This window comes from Oryx dammah, unplaced genomic scaffold (assembly GCF_014754425.2).
Source record: "Oryx dammah isolate SB20612 unplaced genomic scaffold, SCBI_Odam_1.1 HiC_scaffold_13, whole genome shotgun sequence".
In the NCBI taxonomy this organism is placed as follows: domain Eukaryota; kingdom Metazoa; phylum Chordata; class Mammalia; order Artiodactyla; family Bovidae; genus Oryx; species Oryx dammah.
In genome coordinates, this window is record NW_024070197.1 from 39851413 (window position 1) to 39868113 (window position 16701).

Below are 16701 nucleotides of genomic sequence, written 5' to 3' on the forward strand. Positions count from 1 at the left end.
ATGATATTTACCTTATAGATGAAAAGATTAAATGGGAAGAAAGTATTTCACAAGGAGTAAGTAGGAACAAGTAGAAAGAACTCACTGTCCAATATCTGACCAGTAAATGCTAACTGCTATCACATTAAATAAAAAATAAACCACAAGGAACATGGGAATAAACCCAACGCCAAACAATGGATAGATATGGACACTACAGAAACATAACCTACAATATTTTACTTTCTGCTGGCTGGAAATTCTCATCTCATTTTTCTACAAGGAGCATGCATTCCTTGTATGAACAGAATTCCCACTAGCTCATTTTCTACTTCTGAGTGTTCCCAGTAACACTGTGACAAAGACTGTTCTATAACACAGTTATCTTTCTGGAACAGAACTAACTCTCTGAAAGCTGGTGATCCCCAAGTCTTTGAAAGAATAGAGCACTAAGGTTGTTAATTCCAGTAACCTAACTGGGGGGAATAAACAGGGATGAAAGGGAGAAACGGCACGAAATACTTCTGCAAGAACACAATTGTTTCAGCTAAATATACATAAACAGCCTTGAGAAATATTTTCCGGTACTACTAGAAACCTAATTCTAAAAATTATCCACTTAAAAAGTAGTTGGTTTTCAGCCCGCAAATTTCCATTTAAATGAATTTTGTTTAATACGCTTGTTTTCAAACATAGCTTTCCTTCATTTGCCCTTGGCGGAGCCTCTATTTCACCACACACAAAGTCAATTATCCACCAACAGGATGTGGGCACGCACGTGCCTGAGAAGAGGAACCAGCAAACATTCACAGGAATCTCAAAGAGAGGGGCTGCTGGAGGGCTGGGAAAGTGGACGCTGGTGTGCTGTGTGGGGAAACATTTCAAACTTTTCAGGTTTGCCTGACTGGATCACAGTGGGCATACCAGGAGCACGGAGTCAGAGACCAGGAAGGCGGGGAAGATGGGAGGGGGGCCAGGACGACAGCAAAGGGTTCACCTAGGAATCTGGAGACACTGAGGAGAAACTGTCTCTGGGAGCACAGACATGAGAAGGGTTTTCTCAGCATACATGGTGTTCCCAAAAGAGTCATTTTCTTTTCTAAAATAAGACTTTAAACTTTATTTTGTATTGGGGTATAGCTGATTAACAATGCTGTGGTAGTTTCAGGTGAACAGTGAAGGGACTCAGCTATACATATACACGTATCCATTCTCCCCCAAAACCCCGCTCCCACCCAGGTTGCCGCATAACATGGTGCAGAGTTCCCCGTGCTGCACAGTAGGCCCTTGTTGGTCATCCATTCTAAATAAAGCAGTGTGTACATGTTGATCCCAAACTCCCTAACTATCTCTTCCCCCCACTATCCCTCCTCTGGCAACCATAAGTTGTTTTCTAAGACTCTGAGTCTGATTTGTAAATGAGTTCATCTGTATCATTTCTTTTTAGATTCCACATATAAGGGATGTCATATGATAAAAGAGCCATTTTCTAAGAGAGCATTCCAGAACTGGGAGGATATGGTTGGAGTGGCAGGGGGTAACTGTAAGCTTTTATCAAGCAGCTAGTTTTGTACATAACATATCCAACGATGGGGCTTCCCTGGTGGCTCAGACGGTAGTGTCTGCCTGCAGTGCGGGAGACCCGGGTTTGATCCCTGGGTTGGGAAGATCCCCTGGAGAAGGAAATGGCAACCCACTCCAGTACTCTTGCCTGGAAAATTCCATGGACTGAGAGGCTCCTCAGAGCCTGGGAGGCTACAGTCCACGGTGTCGCAAAGAGTTGGACACGACTGAGTGACTTCACTTCACTATCCAGGGATAAATAAATCTCTTTTTCCAAGGAGGGAACGTTCTAGATAGGAAAAAAGGAATGTAACCAGCATTCACTTTTAGCAAAATAAGTACAGAGGAAAAACAAAATGTGATGATACTATTGAAGGAAGAGAGTTTTTAATTTCCAAGTGGGAGGTTTTGGCTTTACATAAACAAAACAGAACCAAAGTAATTAACGTACAGTAGTTGGCTATACACTCTGTACATAGAAGCTCAGTACGACTAGGAAAAAAACACCAACTGGGGACCAGAAGACCCAGGTTCTAAATGTAACCCAACTGTGTGACTTTGGGTAATGACATCGAACCTCTCTGGGGCATAGCTCTTCATGGATAAAATGGAAGGAATACTTGGGTCATTTATACAATGAAATTTATTACAGCCACTAAAATGACAGGCACCTACACATACTAACCAAGAAAAAGCTCCAAAATAAGTTAAAAAAACAAAACATAATGCTAAGTTGGAGCATCTATTATATAAAATCCTGCCATCTGTGGAAAAGATAAAAAAAGATAAAAAATTGTCTTGTCACTCAGTCGTGTCTGACTCTTTGCAACCCCATGGACCGTGACCCACCAGGCTCCTCTGCCCACGGGATTCTCTGGGCAAGAATACTGGAGTGGGTTGCCATTTCCTTCTCCAGGGGATCTTCCCCACCCAGGGATTAAACCAAGGTCTCTTGCATTGCAGGCGGATGCTTTACCATCTGAGCTACTAGGGAAGGCCAAATAATTGACTGGATGGACATATATGTATAAATGTGCACATAAACACGTAAGAGGGAACTGAAAGGACAGGATGTCAGAGGTTATATTTGGGTTTGGGGTGGAGGACAGCGGCTGAATGTTTAAAGCGCGTTCAACCATTAGAACGCTGTGCAAGAAGCGTTCTAATCATATCATATCACGTGTGATATGGCTTGATATTAAAATGAGTTGGTTCTTTAAACTTCTTTTTGAAAGAGCAGTGCAGCACTTTCCATACTTGAAATTCTATTCAAATTCAAATTGTGGAACAAAACCAGCCCTTTTGGAAACGACCAGGGAGTCATAAAATACAGCTTGGAATCATCTAGTCTGGGGTTTTTAAATTCAAACTTTGTCAGTCAATATTTTTGCTGTATTTCACCAAATCTAACCATCTAAGACATCATGTTTATGTACCACCAAAAAAGAAAAATGCTAACAGTTAAACTATACCATTGATTTAAGACATATCATGATTTCAGAGATGCTAAAATATAGAAAAGATATGTAGCTGGGAGCTGATGAAATACGGTATTAAGTCAGTTATCAAAATTAGAGACTACATTCAACATATACCGTTCACTATCTGTAATGATTAAGCTACAACAGCTTCTTTATCAAGGCTCCTGCTTGAGAAGCCGAGTCATTTCCCACATAATACAATAAAGCACTAACCACTGACTATGTTTAACACCAATACAGCCATGACACACTGAGGCTAGATAAAAACTTACTTTTAAATACTGTTTTAAATGTTGGCTGAGACATATCAAGGATTCTCAACGCTGCTCCCTGCTGTCATGCAAGCAGCACAGACTGGGGCTGTTCTTCCCCACAGGCCAGACGGAAGGTCTGGGGCATGGGGGCTCTTAGCTGCGAGTCTCCTTCTTGCTTTAAAGCCTATCATTTTTATTAAGACCAAAACTTGGAACATTATTAACAATCTTTCAATTCCTACTTCCTTTAAAAATTATCTTTTTTTCAATGATATCCTAAGGAAATTAATTTCCCAAATTGAATTTTGCTATTGAAGCATCATTTTCCTTATTAAAACTTGCCAGGAACAGATATTACAATGTGTTGCTGCTCTTCTGTTATCAGAAGGCTTGACGGAAAAATGTTTCAGGAATCACCATCTCTTAGTTCATTTTTGTTTAAAAAAATAAAAAAAAGCCTCAAGTCTCTCTTCATATTAAATTAGCCAAATTTGGACATTTTCCTTCAATGTAAGGTCAGCTCCAAATGACTAGAAGCCTCTTTCCTAGCTAATGACTCTCTAGATTCCAACAATCTTATTCTTCAAAATAAAGTACCCAGAAAAGAATGGTTTAGATGGCAAGTCATACTTTAATTATTTCCTCTACTTATTGAGGGCAGGAGAAGGGGATGACAGAGGATGAGATGGCTGGATGGCATCACTGACTCGACGGACATGAGTCTGAGTGAACTCTGGGAGTTGGTGATGGACAGGGAGACTGGCATGCTGCAATTCATGGGGTCGCAAAGAGTAGGACACGACTGAGCGACTGAACTGAACTGAACTGATGAGATATTTTTCATTCCCAGAAACACTTCATAAATCAAGGGACAGTTAAAAAGGGACAGATCCATCTTAGAATAATAAAAATAAACTTAACAATGTGTGCATAGATGTATGCTAAGTCGCTTCAGTCATGTCCGACTCTTTGCAACTCCATGGTCTGTGGCCCACCAGCTCCTCTGTCCATGGGACTCTCCAGGCAAGAATACTGGACTGGGTTGCCATGCCCTTCTCCAGGGGGATCTTCCCAACCCAGGGACTGAACCCACGTCTCTTAGTCTCCTGCATTGGCAGGCGGGTTCTTTACCACTAGTCCCACCCGGGTAGCTTACCAAATACCAACCACCACCATAAACACGCTGGGATGTGCTAAGCATGCACTCTATGCCAGCTCTGGGCCAGGTACCTTACACATGTTCTATGTTCCTTTCAACCATTCTTTAAGAGAGGCCTTTTACAATGAGGATGAGAACAATGTGGTTCCCAGGAGAGGCCCGGGAACTCAGACCTGCTGAATTCCAAAGTCTGTCTCTGTGGTTTCCTACAGAAAGGGTAAAGAAAGTGCCTGCCCAAGTGGAGCTAATATCACCTTTCCATCTTCTGGAAGAAAATTATATGGGAAAAACACATGGTTCTTCCACACATCCACCAAAATGGTTGAACTGAAAAAGACAAAAAATACCAAGTGTGGCAAAGATAAGGAACAAAGAATTCTCACAGTGCTGGTGGGAGGGGACCGTGAGACACCATTTTGGAAAACTGCTGGGCAGCATCCGCTAAGGCAGAACACACGTGTACCCTGTGTGCCAGCAACTGCCCTCTCACGTGTGCCCAACAGATGTGCAAATGTACATTCACCGGAAGATAGGTACAAGAATGCTCTCACTAGCACTCGTTATAAAAGCTAAGAACTGTATACTATTCAAATGTGCATCCACATCAGAATGGGTAAGTACTGCAGTCATACTATCTGGCCATGAGAATGAACAGCCTTCAACTACATGTAAAGATACACAGAATGTTAAGCAAAAGCAGCCAGACACAAGGGCGCATACAGCATGACTCCACTTACACAGAGTTTAAAAACAGGCAGAATTAATCCATGGCATTAGAAGTCAGGACAGTGTTTCTCTTGGTGGTTGTGGTGATGGGGCAGGGATGCTAGGGGGATGGCAGTGTGGTTTCTTCACCTGAGTGTGTTTCATTTTTGGTAACTCACTGAGCTATATACTTAGAATGTGTGCATTTTTTTCTGTATGTATGTCATACTTCAGGGGAAAAGCTCAAAACAGCAACAAACAATAAAACCTATGAGGGTTCCAGAAATGGCAGTTCCCTGGATAACCTGAAGAGAGAACCATCTGCATTATTCGCCAGCTTTTTCAGCAAAGCTATCTACTCTGCAAGGTGTCACCATAGAGAACAGCAGAAGTATCAATAAGAGGGAGTCCTCCCTTTCAAGAGCGAAGACTCGAGGTCAAGGAAGAAGTGTCTACTAAATAGACTAGTCTATTTTTAAGACAAGAGCAATCAAGAAAGAATATCTCATTAGCAGCTTATAATTACTTCCAAATCCCAATACAGACCACAACCTATTAACACAGTTTTAAAAAATGAAGTTTATAAAAACCATGAGCTGTTCTACTTCTCTGCCTAGACTTATAAGAAACTGAGAAACATCAGGCTGCCCAAGCATTTTCTACATTAGCTCTTCCCCCCGCCCCAAGACTGCTCTTCTCTGAAGTCTTTGAGTCTAGGAAATGTGGAATAAGGTCCTTAATGAGTAATTTCCTAAGATAAATGACTTTAGCATCTATTTATTTGGGGGCTAATTTAATAGAAAAACTTGGTTTTAAACCAGGAGCAAATCTGTAGACAAAGGATATGTAACGTTATCATGCAGGCATGACACTGCCAAGTTACCCACTTTTGACCCAGACTTCAATAGAACGATGGTCCAAATGTCAACAGTCCCTGGTCTCACCTAGCGTAGCACAAGTCTCACTGAGCCTTAGGTGTCCAGTCTCTTATGAGAAAAGAACATCAGCTAGTCAAAACAACTTTGGAGGAAGCACTGGTAATATTACTTGAAATGTCTAATGCTATAATTTTTATAAATTTTAATAATTTTTTGACATGATTTTTAACTTGCAGATCCAAATTGTCTGAAACTACTTTTTGAGATTTTTTTTAATGTGGACCATTTTTGAAGTCTTTTAGTGAATCTGTTACAGTACTGCTTTTTTTATTTAATGGCTTTTTTGGCCTTGAAACACATGGAATCTTAGCTCTGGAACCAGGGACTGAACCAGCACCCCTTTCATTGAAAGGCAAAATCTTAGCTACTGAACCACCACGGAAGTGCCCTGAAATTACTTAACTTTTAAACAACAGTAAAGGATAGTCATTATGGGAGAGGGGCTTTACATTATCACTAATCTTCCCAATAATCCCATTTTACTAATGAAGACACTAGATGTCTGCAGGGTTAAATAACCTGAATATTTAATATATAAGTAATAACTTGGATGCCATATTAGAACTAGTCAGTGGTGAAGCTAGGGCTAGAACCCCAAAGTCATTCTTTCCCCATCACTGGTGTGGTCAATGTACGTCACAGTTCCCACTGGCCAAGGGCAGACATCACTAATCAAGCAAGACATACTTTCCTGCTGATCCCAAGATGCAGCCTCAAAATCCCTCTCAGGAAAGATCTCCAGGATAAGTAAGAGATAAACCCTATGTAACATACCCACTCTAAAATCACACATCCCTAATACTCTGGTTAGCATAAAGTTAGCTAAGGCCAAATGATTTATTCACCAAATATTTTTGGAGCATCGAATATGTTCCAGGCACTCATCTAGGCACTGGTGATATGAGTAAATACAATAAATAAAAATCCTTACCTTCCTGGAGCTTAAATTCTTTTGGGAGAAACAGACAATAAGCAATACAAAGACATCACACACACACAGTGATTTTAAGTGGTTTAAAGTGAGGAAGTGCTAAAAAAAAAAATATAGCAAGAAAAGGGGATATAGGGAGGGTTGAATGGGGAGAGCTTGGTTCGGATTTCAGATGTAAAAGTCCTGGAAGGCCTCACCGAGATGGCACTGGGTAATATTTGAAGGAAGTGAGGAGAACAGGCATGCAGTGATTTGGGGGAAGAGCCTTTTAGGCACAAGCAACAGGAAGCCCAGATGATCTAAGGCAGAAGCAGCAAGAGCAATAGGGAGAGCAGAATAACATGAGCTGGGAGAGGCAGCAAGACCAGGTCAGAGAAGGATTGGGAAGTCAGGGCGAAAACTCTGGCTTTCACTCCAAACGAGACGAGTGTCACTGGAGGACCCTGAGAAGAGGTCTCACGTGATCTAGTCTGTGTCTAACAGCATCACTCTGGCTATTGAGAAGACTGCACAAGGGCAGAAGCAGGGAGACCAGTGTGGTTGACAGCCTCTAAGATGGCTCCCAATAATCCCCACGTCCTGGGATCCAAGCTCTCGTTTAATCCTCTCTCCTTGAGTGCAGGCTGAATTTAGTAATTTACTTTGATCAGAGAGGCGACAGAGTATAACTTTCAAGATTAAGTCACGGAAAGACTAGTTTCTGTCTCAGGGGCCCTTGAACTCTCCCTTGGATCCTTCCCTCTTGCCCCAGGAGAGGCACACTACCATGCTGTGAGCAGCATAAAAGAGCCCCACACAGTGAGGAGCTCATGCCCCTAGCCAAGAGCCAGAGAGGGCCTGGGGCTTGTCAGGAAGCACATGAGCGAGCCTGGGCATGGATCCTCTTCAAGATGAGCCCTGCGAGGAGTGTAGCGTTAGCCAGTATCCTGACCACCAGGGCCAGGACATCCCAAACCAGAAACACTCAGCTAAGCTAAACACTTGTTTTCAGCTACTATGGTTTGGAGTGATTGATTATACAGCAACAGATAATGGAAAAACCAGTTAGCAGATCAGTCCGATAATCTGAACATACTGGTTGACTTGGCCCCAAATGCTAACAGCAGAGGTGGTTAGAAGTGGTTGGGGAGGGGGATTCGGGATGGGAGGGGGGACATATGTATATCTGTGGCTGATTCATGTTAATGTATGGCAAAAACCTCCACAATATTGTAAAGTAATTAGCCTCCAATTAAAATAAATAAATTTTTTTAAAAAGTGGTTGAACTCTGGGTATATTCTGAGAGGAGGGCTAAGTGGATTTGTCAGCATGTCTGAGAGTCTAGGTAAGAAGAGGGTAGGATAAAAATGAATCTGAGGTGTACGACCTCAGCAAGTGAAAAACTGGAACTGCCCTTTATAAAGACGACAAACTCCGTGAGAAAAGCGGGGAGGGAGTTGGAGGCAGTTGCTATCACGACTCAATTTTAAACATGTTAAGCTTGATGGCTCTGAGACACCTGAGCCAAGAAGGCCACTAGAACAAATGGGTCTGGGAGGATTCAGGGCGGTGATGTGAAGTACCTGATGTGTACTTGAGTCTTCAAGTACATAGAAGGTATTTAATACATGAGCCCAGAAGAGATCAACAGGGCAGTGATTAATGAAGAATCAGGAACAGGTCAAGGACAGAGCCCTGGGGCAGGAGTTTGAGGACAATTCAGCACAAGAAGTTGAGCAGAAGCAGCCAGCCATGCTGGAGGAATCCAGGCAAATGTGGGCGTCTAGAAGGCGATGAAGAAAGGGATTCCAGAGGAAGACAGGGACCAGCTGTTCCAGGCCAGCCAGTGGTCAAGCAGATAAGCATTTTCTGACCTCACATTTTTAATAATGGTTTATTTTTAATAATGGACTCAACTCACCTCGCTTTCTTGAGTAAAGTCAAGGGCATCTTCTCCTGATGCCAGCAGGGTGTGGAGAATTCGCTGCTTCACTTGTTCCCACTCGACCAGCATTGACTCTCGATGGTACTCCTCAGCCATACCAAAGGTCTGGGGGAGAGAAGGAGAGAGAGAGGACCCGAGTGAGAAAACAAAGAACACAGTTTCCCTTAACGTGCAACAGAAATTCAAAACCCTCTAGATCTGCCATCTTTCCATAATCAGAGAAAAGGCAAGCTATTTCAAATTATCCTTAAAGAACTGAGAGCTGTTTGCAAACATGCCCTATTTCATCAAGTCTAACACATGAAAAGCAGTTTGTTAATTGTGGCAAAATGTACTTAACCATAAAGCTTACCATTTTAACCACTTAACTGTGCAGTTCAATGGCATTAAGTTCATTCACATGGATGTGCAAACATCACCACCATGTATCTCCAGAATGCTCCTCATTGCGCAAAAATGAAATTCTGCACCCATTAAACAATACCTCCATTCCCACCGTTCCCCAGACACAGGCAACCGCCATTCTACTTCTGTCTCTAGGATTCTGACACATCTAGGCACTCACAGAAGTGCAATCATACAGTATTTGTCTTTTGTGTCTGGCTTATTTCAGTTAGCATAACGTCCTCAGGTTCATCTATGCTGTAGCACATGCAGTCTCCTTCCGTGTTAAGGCTGAATAATACTCCACTGTACATATACACCACATTTTGTTTATCCATGCCTCTATCCATGGACACATGAGTTGCTTCCAACTTTTGGTTAACATGAATCATGCTTTTGTGAAACTGGGTGTACAAATATCTCTTCAAGTTCCTGCTTTCAATTCTTTGGAATACATGTCCAGAAATGAAATTGCTGGATCACATGGTCATCCTATGTGTAATTTTTTGAGCGCCTGTACAATGTTTTCAATGAGGCTACACTTTTTCATTCCTACCAACAGTGCACAATAGTTCCAATCTCTCTACATCCTCTCCAGTATCATTTTCTGGGTTTTTGACTGTAGCCATGCTAAAGGGTGTGAGGTGATAACTCCTGGTTTTGATGTGCATTTCCTCTAATGAAATGCTTAATTTTTTTCTTATGTGCTTATTAAGATAAGTATCTTCTTAAAACCTTAACCCTCTGAAATCAGGCTACATATTACGATTGATAGCATGTCAAAAGTTTAAACTGAAGTACTATTTTTTAAAGTACTTTTTATGCGCAGTACATAAAATAATGATGGAATGTAAGTCAATGGTATCTTAAGATTTAATGAGCCTCTAAGATGAGACAGAAACAAAAGATTTTCCTAGTGTCTTATTTTTTTTTAAAGAAACAGTAATATTTTTACAGGAGGAAGCAAAGCAGTTAAACACACACACACCCCAGAGCAGTTAAACACACACACACACACACCCCCCCCCCCCCCCCCCCCCTCCCCGCCCCAGAGCCATCTACACTTAAGTTTCCTATCAGTCTACACACACCTAAGCCGTCTACAATTAAGTTTCCTATCAGTCTACACACACACACACCCCGCCCCCCTCAGAGCCGTCTACAATTAAGTTTCCTATCAGTCTAAACACACACACACACACACACACACACACACACACACACACAGAGCCGTCTACAATTAAGTTTCCTATCAGTCTACTCGGGCTTCCCTGGTGGCTCAGAGGTTAAAGCGTCTGCATCAGTCTACTCAAAGTCACTCTTGAAATCTCTGGCAAACCTCACTCCTATTTCCTAGTGATACTGTGGGTTGCCAAAGCAAATGTACTCAGGAAAAAAAAAAAGAAGGAAAACAGAAAAGGGAGGGAGAAAGGAAGGGAAAAACAAACAGCAACAACACCCACCCCCCGCCCCCCCGAAAAAGACAAAAAAGCCTCTTGAAAACTAAAACAAAACCCTCTGAGGGGGAGATTAAAGCAACTTATAGAGACATACTGAATCATAACCATTCTTAGCCTATGATTCTTTAATTGGCAACCAGGTTTCCCATAAGCTTGAGCCTGCTTTTCAAAAAGCCATTTCATTTACAATCAGATTGGCATCCAGTTAGGCAGCACCAAAGGAATGAGTATTAGTAATGCCTGCTTTATTTCTGGCAACAAAGATAATTTATATACTGATAATATCCATATATATGAGCTCTGGGAAACTCTAAGAAAAATCATATACTCTTTTTACAAATGTGATGTTTGCATATGGATCAGTATTTATTAAAAAATGAAAAAGACAGCAGACAGCCACAAAAATGATTAGGAAGAGGGTTGGCACATCCTGCAAATTTGATTTGGTCCATCTATCAGTGTATTCCTAACAGGAACTCTGAAGACAGAAGAAGAAATGGTAATCAAAAACTTTAAAAACAGACTTTCACTTGGTTTTCTTCTGAGAGTCAGGCAGAAAAGACCATTCCAGTTAGCCTGGATTGAAAAAAAAATACCTAGAGAAAAATCATTTTCTCTTGCTATGTTAGGGACTTTAAACACAAAAGCTATGCTTTTTTTTTTTTTTTGAAAGCTATGCTTTTTGAACAGAGAGAAGGATGTTGGACAGAAAGATGGGGGAAAGGGGAGGGGAAGGGGCTGGGTACCTAGAAGCTACCCAGAAATGCTGCATGTGTTGAACCACATTTCTTCTAAACCTCTTCCTGTTTAGTGGTCAACCACCTCCTCAACCTTGCACCTGCTGGAGTAAGAGAAAACAGAGAGCTATGTGGCAGGTGGACCAGGGTGGGCTGGAATAGAGGTGGAGAGCTGGCATACCATACAGCTTTCCAAACTTGCAACAGGAAGTGAAGCAAGCGAAGCACTGACTAAGCTGTGGCACTGACCCAAGACACCAGGGCATCGCAAGAATTTTTTTTAAGGGTAAGTCCTCTGGCTGGTCAAGAATGGCAAAGCAGTAAAGGCAACTGAAGACAACACAATTCGTCTCAGAGACACTGTTGATGAGGATGGCACGCGCAGACGTCCAGCATCATGTAAGGGTCAGAGCCATAACACTGGGAATCCACCATCCCCTGTTAATCAAGCTGCCCACCTGTGTGCCAAGAACTGCTTCAGGAACACAGGAAGTACTCTGAAAATCGGCAGCTTTCTGGGCTCCAGTCCTCAGAATATATCTGAGAAGTACGCCAGGCTACTCATTTAGAAACAGCCCCACAACCTGAACAAATAGCACTGTCATTCCATTCATCATTAGTGTGATAAGGAGCTTCAAATAAAAATAAATGGCCCAACATTAAAATCTCTTCTCTTGACCATGCCACCCCCAGCTTATCTTAATTACATTAGAGATAATGGAACATCCAATTTGTGGGCTAATCAGGGATGATCAGCCGCCCATCTGCCCTCTTCTAGCCTATTCCCTTTAGACTCACATCTGAACCACTGGATTAGGTGCAAAGAAGAATGTCAACTAGGAGAGCTAATCAGAGAGAATCAACAGAGCTAAGAACTAAGAGGAAGGAGGACAGGGAGGGTCTGAAGCGAGGTGAGAGACAAGAAGGAAAGAAACCCAAGGGAAGAGAAGAGGGATAACCTGGAAGGGTATGCAGAGGTCTACGAATTAAAAGGAAAGACAAACCACAGAAAATGACAAAGCAGGGAGAAACTGTTATAAACTAGATTTGAATCTTTCAAGTTACGTGGGAAATAGATCTCTTCAAACACGGTTAAGAAAGGCAGGCACGGAAAGAACTGGGCAACTGAATTAAGAACAGGTGGGGAGCACTTGAACCCCATTTTCATAAAGGGAAGAGGGCAATATGCTTTGACTTCACACCCGCTTATTATTGAGCTGTTGCTGGCTTTTAGAAACTCTACATATGTTCTGATAATGTTGTTCTGTTTTTGCTGGGATGCACCAAATGGGAAAAGATAGGACACATTTGTGGTTTTGTAGCTTGTTTTCTTGGCATTTCAGCAGGACATTGGCAAGTTATTCAAACGTGAAATTACCACCAAAATGCCAGGAAGCTGCTCACCTTTTGTTTGAAAATGATTCTTGCTCAGTGGCAGCCTCCAGGTGTCCAGACAGGTGAAAGGTCCCCCCTCAGGGCCGGCTCCCAACACCGGAACACCTCCCTCACAAACACATATGCACACATTTTGCACTGTGGTATGTCACTTAAATGTTTTGGCTGGCTGCACATTTAGTCTCAGTATGGCACAACGTTCAGAGACTGCCAATTTCAGAAACACATTCCGCAGGGTAAAAGGATTAATAAGGCTCGGTGGCATTCGACAATCCTAATTTAATTTCATTGGTCCTGTACAGCAGGAGAAATCAATGTTGGTGAGTAACTCATTCCAAGTGTGAACAAAAAGGAAAAAAACCTTAAAAAAATTTTTTTTTCAATTCTGGATCAAGTGAATCTCTCTATTTCTAGGAATAAGTACTATTGCCAACAATATAATTAATTAAATTTTAGGGAATTTTACTCTGATAATTAAACATACCAGTCATTCAAATAATATCTCTGAAACATATTCTTATCAATTAGAGCTGGAAAGCCCCCGTGCTGCCCTAATGAGACTCACATCAGCCCTAATGAGATACTTCCACCTGTATGGAGTATTTAATAAAACATACCAAGCAGCAATTTTTTTTTTTTTACTCTCTTTTTGAACCATATAAATAATACACAAATTTCACGTGATCTATGGGCTACATAAGTAAACAGCAGAACAGAGGTCCCTTCACCCCTACTCGTCCTCGCAGATACAGCAACTGCTTTCAGACTAACGTGAAACCCCCAGCCTCCTTCCTGGGAAAAGTTGCATCTTTAGAACCAACTCCACATAATCACTAAGCTGCTTCTTCCTTCTTCCCCAAAAGACCCAGGGGCCTGAAAATCTCTTACTCCATAATGGAAGGTTTTGGGAAGGTTTTGATCTTTTCATCCTTGTCAAACAACTGAAGATAACTCACATGTTAGTAAAGTAAATGATCTTTGAGTATCTTGTGGGAATGCTTGTTGCAAAATATTGCTGCCCATGTCATGGCTGTTCTGGCTGACTTACGTTCTATCCTCTTGAACATCAAGAGGTTTTTGTTTGTTTGAAAGAGCTTGGAGAAATTGCTAATTTAAAACGTGCTGTAGAAAGTCAAATTTTATGACAAAAGGAAAATAAATTAGGGAAAATTATCAAGGATCATAACTGCTCTTCTGAATTGCTGGTTCAGTAGAAACCAAAATGCCACTTATACTATAACAGTGAGACCCAAGAATTGTCTTGTGCTCCCATTTCAAGATTAACTTAATGGTTAACTGCCCAGCCCAGTGTTTCAGATGCAGTCACTGTATACACCAGAGTTACAAGCATGGCATTTTCCTCAAAAATGGTTACTGTAAAACTCCCCCTGGTGAACTACCAGGAGAGCTGGGCCTGGGACAGAGAATCCAGCTTCTAAAACCTGTATACCCCAGCATACATGCTGCTCTCACAACAGCATGCATCTATGCATTTCTTACCCTCTTCCGGGACTCTTCGATGGCAGACAGCAGGGCATTGTCCTTTTCATTCTTTAGGAAGCCCTGGGAAGGAGCAGAGAAATGATACAACTTAGGTCAAAATTAACAAAATTAACCTTTAAAGAATCAAAAGCATACTGCAGGAAGAAGAAGAAAAAAAACAACCATAGGGACATCTGTTACCCTGCTTACCTTCACCCTCAACAAATGCCCTCAACTTGAAAATATTATACTACAGTTTTGGATATGCAGCCGGTCACAGTGCCTGTAACTGTTCTGGTCTACAATTTCTTCCTAATATTGAGGAAGCCATCAGCCATCCTTCTGTTTGGGTGTTTTTCACTTATTTGTCAATGGTTGGGATACCTGCAAAACCATTTATTTACACACTTCTTCTGGGGTTATGCTATGTGTGCCCCCTATTTCAGGCCAGATGACATATACCATTTGTTTAACACAGGTGGGGGGAAGGGGAACTGACCCACAAGGCTGGTTTCACATGCACAGGGTGAAGTGTTTGTAAAATACAACTTCATGGTAACACAACAGACCTAGTTTTACATTGTGCTCCCCCTATTTACTACTTGCATGGGTGACTTGTCTAAAATCAAGTCACCCAGATTCTCTAAGCTGTAGTTTACTCAGATGTAAAATGAAAAGTAAAGGAGATAATGTAATCAAGTGTTTAGCCCAAGGCTCGAAACATGTAGTTCTAGCATTAGGACTGATTAGATCTAGATCTGCTGGTGACATTAAAGCAAGATGCCCAGGGTGACTTCTTTGCTGCTACTGTCCTCATTGCTCAGCCTGAGATGCTGGGGAGGAGAAGGGACAGCTGCAGACAGTGGGCTTCCATTTCTATCTCTAGGCTAGTACCTGGCCCTTCACAGAGGAGTGAAGCTCACAGCTGGGATGTGGGGGCCAAGGAGGAACAAGGAAGACAATCCATTAACTAATAGTTAGAGATCAAAGCTTTAGTTGTAATGAAAGAACTGGCATCATCCTATACATTAGATCCACCTGTACTATGGAATTCAAGGTACCTGCGTATCAAGAACACTGTGGGTGTATTTATATGTGTTCAAAATCATGTTTCTTTTTTTTCAGAATCAATCATGCTTTTACTTGTCTTATTTTGGGAACTCTTTGGGGAACTATAATACAAAACAGAATTAAGCTAAAAGTCTCATGCTAAATTTTAAAACATTATCTGATAGTTTTCTTGAAAACTTACTGTCATGATTAATTGATTTATTGATCACTTATTTATAGCTCAACAATTGTAATGTTTCAGTATATTTTGTTCAAACAGTCCCAGATATAAGGCTATGATTCTTAAAACAAAACAAAAAAAAACAAACCAGGGGTGGGGGCTAGATAAGACTGGAGACATATATTTAAATAAAATACGACTGATCTTTGTACGATTCTCCACATCTGTCATCACATCCCAACCTGGGCTGAGCACTGGGATGGACAACGGCCAGCAGCTCTGGGAGCAGTTGTCTTGTTGGCTTCTCCAGGGCAGGCAGTCCCGAGGCAGCACTCAGGCTGCTCCAAACACCTACACTGACATTTGGGGGAGGTGGTGGGGTGGAGAGAAGGACGCGTCGGCCACTTGCCTACTAATATAACGGCCTCAATAAGCCAGAGCAGGTAAACCTAGCCCCCCATGGAATCCATTCAGGAGAGGGCAGCTTGTCATCACATGCCTGTTTCTGACTATTGCAAGGGAGCCAGACATGAAATGATGGGAAGGACTTTAATGGACCTTGTTCATACCCTTCACAGCGAATGACTATATCAAGTAAACAAATCTTCATTATGATTCCCTTCTCCTGAGCTGGTCTTCAATGGCAACAGCCAACGGCTTTAGTGTCACAGTTTATAAACACAGCTATAGAACTATTATCTTCGACTGCTGTTCCTGAACAAAGGGCAGGCATAGTTTGTGCTTTGTTGCGCTGTTTCATGCTGCTAATGGTCAGGGTGGTGGTGATAACCACTGCCTGACAGGCCTGGTTTCATTTTTCTCTTTTTGGTTGGGGTGGGAGGGGCTATGCCAACTGCCCCACCTCCTCTCTGGGCTTCTCTGCTCTTCCCAGTGACCAGCCATGTCTGTCTATAACCCACATATACACAATTCAAACACAAATGCAAAGCAATAATCAGACATTTGTTTAAAAGAAACATAATAAAAAAATAAAATAAATAAAAGCAACACAATATTCTGTAAGAAACACAATTTCAAAATTTCTAAGAAATGAAATTTCAAGTAGTGGTTAAGAAA

At 41.8% G+C, this 16701-nt stretch overlaps 1 protein-coding gene across 2 annotated transcripts in view; it reads right to left on the reverse strand.

The window, feature by feature from the left end:
* Window positions 1-16701, reverse strand: part of NUP93 (nucleoporin 93) — a 104205-nt gene that overhangs the window by 23442 nt on the left and 64062 nt on the right. For both annotated transcript variants that reach the window (XM_040253942.1, XM_040253943.1), the window contains 2 exons: window positions 14412-14474; window positions 8912-9040 (listed from right to left, as the gene is read on the reverse strand). In XM_040253942.1, coding sequence (XP_040109876.1) covers window positions 8912-9040; window positions 14412-14474 — 192 coding nt within the window. The remainder of the gene's footprint in view (window positions 1-8911; window positions 9041-14411; window positions 14475-16701) is intronic.